Below are 8154 nucleotides of genomic sequence, written 5' to 3' on the forward strand. Positions count from 1 at the left end.
TTAGGACCCAAAACCACAAAAATTCGGATCATAAGCCTTGGATCCAGTCCGATCCAATCCTAGATCTGTTTCGATAATCTGCTCCTTTTTCAGAAAAACATAATTTTCGGGCCAACCGTAGCTTGAATTGAGGAAAATAAAGTACCGTTGTGCTCAGAATTTTGAGATGCATCCAACGATATATAACACACATAAAATTATGATTTTCATCCAAAAATATCCTGAATTTTGCTTGAATTTAAAGGTAAAAAATAAAACTCTCTACCACGTTTTGATTGGCTCGCCTCGACCTTGTTGGTGAGACCTGAGTCAAACCCAGACTCAAAGGCATCGGTCTAAAAATTGAGCCTCGAACGATTTTTCTCCCAGACTTAGACAAATTTTCAAAAATCTCATGAAATGCCTAAATACCAAAATACGAGATCTTACAAAAAGTCCTGGTCTATCATCCCTGCCTCGCATCCCGGCTCACGCTGCATTGCTGTCACTGCTCACCTGTGCCCCATAAAAAATGATCAGACTGGTGAAAGCCTGGTAGATATATACACCAAATTTACATAGAACTACATAACATTCAGATATATATTCTTATACAGATGATACAACACATTAGTTCAGGTATCCAATAATTAAACAATTATGGAACATTTATGAGAGCAACATGCTAACAATTAATATGACCTGAGTCATAAGACAACTTATTTGAAGCTCATAATCTTGCGTACAACTTACACGAAGCTCATACATGCTAAGTAACATTAATCAGTTTAGACTAACTTGACATGTTTTCAATACAAAGTGATGAGTTGTGGAGTCTGATTCACTGTTTTTGCCCCTCAGGAAGGGGGGTCCGGGGGCTCCCCCCGGCGCGGGTCCCAGAAGAAATTTTTCTGGGGCTTATGTTTGGGACCCGGTTTTCAGTGGATTCGACCCGATTTGGTTAGGGTTAGGGTTGTCGCCCTTGCCTTGTTTATATTCTCACTTTTCTTTCTCGAGCTTGTAATTGTCTGTTAAGAGTAATAATATTTCTCTCTGAGCGGCCGTGATTTTTTACTCTCTCTCGGATTTAAGGAGAGGTTTTTCCACGTAAATCTGTGTTCTTCTTGTGTTTTGTTTGATCGTTCTTGTTCTTTGTTTCCTTTCGATTGTCTCTTGCTCGTGGTTTTTCCTAATAAAAAGTTGTGTGATCAACAATGTCATTGTTTCTCTTAGTTATAGTTTCTTGGGTACAAGATGATACATAAGCAGCATGAGAGAATATTTTGGGTGTTTATTATCCTATGTATTTTAGATTTCTCGAAGGTCTACCTGCCCCTGACTTTCAAAGCGGGTAGCCCATGACCAAGAGATACCTTCTGCAGAGGACCAACAAGAATTTTGATGCATCTTAAACTAACTGTAGTAGTTGGACAATATCATCTATGACACATTAATAGCCTCGACCTCCTAACCCACAAGTGCATGGGGACAATTTGTGATTCCTTGCTCCTATAAACCATCAAGAAGACATATGAACCTATTAGGAGCCACTCAAGGTTTGTATTGCCTATCATCTCCAAGATAGCACATGTAGACGTAATGGTTATGAGGGTTGTCTATCTCATAACCATCTATTTATTTGCTCTAATGCCTTAAACCATTCAAGTGACTCAATAGTGAAGACACTATTATTTATTTATTTAGGTGTACATATTTAACATGTGCATCTTTGTACTCAGAATGGTCCATCATAACCCCCAAGCTCGTTGCAGAGCCATTAGTAGTACATGCATGCCTTATATGCTTTACACTACCCAAACATATGCCACACCCTACAGCTGTTAGGACCACAATCTGATTCCTTGAACCACACACTCCATATGAGTCATATCCAGTTTGTGCATCACCCAATATGCATATACATCCTTTACCTGAGGTCATATCATCATATACCCGCATCCAAGGCCAAGAGAGTTGTCTTTCATTATAGGAGTCGACTTATCGAATTCCACAGTCGACTTACATAGTTCTGGGGTTGACTCTTCATTTAAAAGGAATGTTTTGTAAGTATTCAAGTCTTAAACTTAGTAAGAGTTGACCCCCAAGAAGCTGGGGGCGACCCCATGTCAAGGGTCAATAGTAAGCTCAACAAGAGTCACATTTTTACTAAAGTCAATAATACTTAGCATGGGTCAACTTTTAAAACAAAAGTTCTTAAAATGAATCTTTGACTATTTTATGAATAATTTACATATGAAAATACATGCATAAATATCACATAATTCAATGTAAATCCACGTAAGAATACCTACCTTGAAGAGCATGCTAATCCAAAGAGCCGAAAAATTCCCTAAATATCTTTGGAAGAATTTTTTCCAAATAAGACGCGAACCTCCGACATTCCTCATGAGCAGTTGAATTGGGTGAACAACATATTTGGGTGAAGGAGAATCCGAGTTAGCCTAGAGGGAATCAGGTTAGCCTAGAGGAAACTTGAGACAACCTAGGGAAAACTGAGTCAGTCTAGAAAAAACTGGGTGGCCAAGGGGGTGAACCGGGTGAGTTAGGGCCAAGGGAAAGTGGGCTAGGCCTAGGGGGTGGCAACCACCAAAATGGTGGTGCAAGAAGGGGCTAAGGGAGAGAGGGAGAGGGTTGAGTGAGTTTAAGGGGGAGGGGAGGTCCCCTTTTATAAGAGTAGAAAGGGGCATTTTGGGAAGAAGAGAGAGATCATGGTGTTACACAAAACCATGGGCCATAAGGGGAGGAGATTTGGATCTGGATCTTGAAGTAAGATTTAGATCCGAATCTAATTGGGTCAATCTCTTAGGTTAGTTGGGTATCTAGTTAGCTTTTAGTTAATATTTTCTAACTCAGTCCTAATAAACTTCTTAATTTACCTTTTTACATTAAAAGGAAAACTTTATTTATAAAAAAAAATATTTTATAAAAATATAAATAGTTGACTTAACTTGGTCAATAAGGGTATGGACGACCATGACCCTCAGGTCACCTCGAACCTCAAAAACTATTGAAATTATTAATATACCCTTGACCTTGTTGAATGTGTTTTGAGTACATACGAACTTCAATTTCGACAAAATCACTTCCGTTCTTTTCAAAATTTTGAATCAAACACAATCATGCACTCAAATTGCAAAAGATATGTCATAAAAAATATCCATTCTATTTATAATTGATTAAAAATATCAAAAAATTATCAATTATTACAAAATCAACATGGTTTGGTGCAATGTGTCATGTGATTAACCATTTTTTTATGGTGAAAAGATCAGGTGCAATATGATCGCACAAATATTTGTGCATTAAGCACCTGATTACCCTCCATCTTAGGACAGGCCTGTCAGTTATGGGGTCTAAGGCCTGATGGAGGGCAATCAGGTGCTTAATGCACAAATTTTGTGCCATGTGATTGCACCCGATCCGGACTTCCTATCTCAACTCTTTCTCAAAAGTGCAAATATCATGTAAAAAAACTAAGAGCAGTGGGATGATGACTGTGGTGTAGAACGAGTCCCACCATAATAAGAAATGATAATCTCCTTCACTTTCTACCCTTCTCTCATCCCAAAAAACACCCTTCTCTCTCTCTCTCTCTCTCTCTCTCTGCAATGACGTCCGAGAAGAAGGCCCTAAAGATCATCGCCGGAGCGGACGACTTCGGCTGCAAGCTCAAGGACGCCGTCGTCGCCCACCTCCGGTCCAAGGGCATCGACGTCGAGGACGTCGGCACCGGCAAGTACTACTCCGTCGGCGAGGAGGTCGGCCGGCGGGTTAGCCTCGCCCTCTCCTCCTCCTCCTCCTCCGGCGCCGACGCCCCGGAGACCCGCGGGATCGTCGCCTGCGGCACCGGCGTCGGCGTCTCCATCTTCGCCAACAAGTTCCCCGGCGTCTACGCCGCCACCTGCCAGACCGTCGACCAGGCCGCCAACTGCCGCTCCATCAACGACTCCAACGTCCTCGCCCTTGGCGGCTTGCACACACCGCCGGAGCTGGCCCGGAGTATCGTCGACGCCTGGCTCGATACCCCCTTCAAGTCGCCCTGCCAGGCTAGTGGCGGCCTGCCCTGGCCCGTTGACATCGCCGCCTTCCTCGACGATTCGCTCTCCCAGATGTCGAAGATTCCCGGCCAGAGCGCCGGACCGGAGGGAGGGGAAGGGGGCTCCTGCTCCATCTGCTCGTTGAGGGAAGGTCGGGAGTTCGAGCCCGTGGGGATCATGCCCGGCGGGAGCATGAAGATTGTCCGGCAGAGCCCCACCGCCGCGATCGTGAGGTTCGCCGCCGGGAGCGTCGAGCCCGCGCACCACCACACCTTCGGGCACGACCTCGTGGTGCTGAGCGGGAAGAAGAGGGTGTGGAACCTGAGCAAGAACGAGAACTACGATCTTGGGCCGGGAGATTATCTTTACACTCCGGCGCCCGACGTTCACCGGGTGAAGTACTTCACGGACACGGAGTTCTTCATCCGGTGGGATGAGGATTGGGATATCTTCCTCGACGAGGATCTCTCCGCCGCCGCAGCCGCCATTAAGGAGAACTCAGGTGAATAGCAGATTGGTAGTGAACTAGTGATGAGTGATGGATACGAGCTTTGATGGTGATGGTGGTGTTTTCAATTTTCTCTGAAATTTGGGTCTTGAGTTCTGCTTTGCTTGTTTCTAGTTGAGAGGGTCTGCTTAGTACTATGTGCTCTGTGTATGTATGAGTCCGTGAGTGTTCGTGCTTTATGCTGTCTGCCGATGTCGATCTCTTCTCTATACAAATAAAGGTTCCAACTTCTATCTGTTGCTTCTTGGTGATGGTGGTGGGCCTTGATGCGATTGTGCTGCTGTTTCTTCCATTACTGCGTGGCTTGATTTCTTGTTCGCTTATCAACATGACCGCATCTACTGTAAACCTGATTGATGGTACTTGTGGCCTTGGTTTTGAAGGATGGTCTTTCATACTCTGAATCGCATAACCTTCTTTACATAGATCATCTTATCATTCCATAGATGTTGGAAGATTGATGAGCATTCTTATTAAAGATATGGGGTGGTTCTATTAGATGCTAAGAATGTTAGGAGTAACCCACCTTTTACGTGGTAGTTACCCACGTTTTAGGACTCTTTCTCTTCCCAAACATAAGGGATTAGTGAAAACAATTACGATAACAGCTTCCTAACTAAAGGCTATAAAATGGGTGTTAACGAGACCCGATTAAGTGAGATCAAGAGAAAAACACAGCAAGGGTTAAGGTTCGATTGTTGAAGGTGCCTGCGCTCATTGGAGGGCAATAATCCAGTTGAGGAGAGGAAGTTTTTCCTTGCTTATTTTGCTATGCAAAACACCATCAACCGTTGTCGGTTCTCAATGGCTTCTTCAGGTACACCTCCACTCTGATTTTATTATGCATAGGTCCAAGGATCCCAACATTGTGTTATGGGCCCATGCCATGCTTCCGCTGTGAGGGCTTGATGGCATTTTCCGGTGATTGTCGTCATGGGGCGACAATGTTTTCATGTAGAGCGGAGTCGCCGTTGGGCGGCATTGCTGGCAGTCGACAGCAGGTCGACGTGGGGCAACATGATATCGTTGGTAGACGGCGACTGTCGCCATGGGGCAACAGAGTAAAAAAAAAAAAACTGCATAAGGTTCAAATTTACCTGTGGCCATCGGGCTGCAGGGTGATTAGCCATCACCAGGGTTGTCATGTTTCAACATCGACGTCTTTCGCCAGCCTCCAAAAAGGGGTTTTAAAACCCCCCTCCTTTTTGTTACTTTCCTTTGTCGCCGGGCAGTGGGGGTTGCCATTAGGGTGTGTCACCGGGAAATAGCTGCCTTCGACAGTCGATTCGCCGGTGTCAAGGGCCATCCAGTGACGTACGACATTCGGGGCACTCCGCTGTGCTGTTCCTTTCAGCTGTGGGGTTGTGTCGAGCGGCAGGCATTGCCGATGGAGCATCACCGGCTGAGCTCCGTGAGGGTCACCGGCAGACAATGTCGGTCGCCGACAGGCGACATCGATCGCCGACAGGTCGGATGGGAAAAACCCCTTTTCAGTTTCACAGATTTTAAACAGAAACCCTCGGGTTTCTGTTTTTTTTTTTTTTATCGGTGGAACCGGATCGGGTCCAGGTATGGGTCTGATCCGAAAAGACCGGGTCTGACCCAAGTTATATTTATACCGGGTCAGACCCGGATCCAGTTCAAACCCTGATCCGGTTCATACCGGGTCGGACCCGAACCCGGTTCATACCAGGTTGGATCAGATCTGGTTCATACCGAGTCAAATTCAGATCCAGTTAGTACCGGGTCAAACCCAGATCTGGTTAGTACCGAGTTAGACCCGGATCCAGTTAGTACCAGGTCATACCCGCATCCAGTTCATACTGGGTCAGACCCAGATCCAGTAAGTACCGGGTCAAACTCAGATCCGATTCATGCCAGGTCAGACCTGGATCCGGTTCAAGCCGGGTCAGACCCGGATCCAGTTAGTACTGGTCAAACCCGGATCCAGTAAGGGTCCAAGCACTATTTGACCTGAACCGGATCAGGAACTGATTCAACCCTTTTTTGGGACCGGTTCAGAGCCATTTTGACCGATTCTTTCCAGTTTTTCACCGGTTCTGAGATGCTAAGACCTTGTTTTCATAAATATGAGAAGATACAGGGTTTTGGGCATACAATTATAGGGTTTTATGAACTTTTGTTCATACTTAACACCGGTTCATAAGGTTCAGAACCGGTTCGGACCCTTAGATGATCGGTTCGAGGCTGTTTCAGACTGGTTCAGGGTGTTTTTAGACCGGTTTCTACTTGAAGACCCAGGGTTTTACCCATTTAAGCTTGGATTTTGTTATTGTTCATGCATTTATTTGTAATTATGCATGCATAAATGAATGTATAACATTGGCATCAAGGATAGTTAGATGACTTAGTGAATTCATGTCACCAAAGTGACTGAATACACATATGTTGTCAATGTTTTGTTCTATCATATAACTTTAGCCAATATTATTGTTGTACTTAGATTCATGAAATGATAAATGACCCAATGATAGTTTTATCGTGTTTGGAATTTAAGTAGGGTAAAATGAGACAAATATGTTGAGATACACTGCACATGTGTATCCAAAGGTACCATGTGTTGATGATCTAGCTTCACATGAGCCTCAGTTTTACCAACTATGGTCGGTAGGCGTAGTGATTATGCATGTCTGAGCTCCTACCAAAGTAGGACTCTGATGACCCCCTACACTCGCCCAGAAATAACCATATTCAGGGCCTTTTATTTATTCTTTTTTCCATCAAGTTTGTCTCGTATATGCTTTCTTTTGATACATGTCTTTTGTCATGCAGTTTCTAGTTCTGTGATTTTAGATGACTCAAGTTCTATACCTTTTCTTGATGTATCTAACTTTAGTGATTGGAAAGAAACTGTCCTCTTTACATTAGGGTATATGGATTTAGATATGGCCATAAGGATAGATGAACCTGCTGCCCTGACTAATCAAAGCACTACTGATCAAAAGAGTGCTTTTGAAAAGTGTGAGTGCTCGAATAGACTTAGCCTGTTGCTTTTGCAATCTAAAGTGACTAAAAATATTTGCAGTGTTATCCCACAATGCAGGACAGTGAGAGAATTTCTGAGTGCTATTGAATCACAATTCATGAGTTTAAATAAGGTCAGAGCCAATACCCTGATGTCAAATCTCATATCTATGAAATATACTAGAAGGGGAAATATTCGCCAGCACATTTTGGAAATAAGGAATATAGCGTCTCAGCTGAATGACATGAAGCTGATCATTTCTGAATTATTCCTAGTGTATTTGATTATGGCATCCTTACCTTTGGAGTATGGACCTTTCAAAATATCTTACAACACATAATGATGAATGGACATTTAATGAACTTATGTCCAAGTGTGTTGCAGAGGAAGAAAGATTGAAAGGAGAGAAGGTGCAAAGTGTACATATGGCTCCAAGGTAGGACCAAAGAAGAATGCATTCAAGAAAACTGTTAGGAAAAAGTCAGCAAGAGATAAGTCATCTCAGAGCAAGCAATCTGACTCTGCTCTCATAAAGTGTTTCTTTTGCAAGAAGAAGGGACATAGGAAGACAGATTGCATAAAGTACAAAAAATGGTTAGAAAAGAAAGATAATTTGCCATTTG

General features: G+C 43.7%; 1 protein-coding gene across 1 annotated transcript; it reads left to right on the plus strand.

Moving 5' to 3' along the window:
• The first annotated feature begins 3571 nt into the window (after positions 1 to 3571).
• Positions 3572 to 4778, plus strand: DRT102 (DNA-damage-repair/toleration protein DRT102). The gene has a single exon (XM_090015764.1). It carries the CDS (start codon positions 3609 to 3611, stop codon positions 4545 to 4547), a length of 939 nt encoding a protein of 312 aa, XP_089871890.1. The 5' UTR covers positions 3572 to 3608; the 3' UTR covers positions 4548 to 4778.
• The last annotated feature ends 3376 nt before the right edge of the window (positions 4779 to 8154 follow it).

Source organism: Nuphar pumila, chromosome 8 (assembly GCF_984573655.1).
Source record: "Nuphar pumila chromosome 8, dmNupPumi1.hap1.1, whole genome shotgun sequence".
Lineage (NCBI taxonomy): Eukaryota > Viridiplantae > Streptophyta > Magnoliopsida > Nymphaeales > Nymphaeaceae > Nuphar > Nuphar pumila.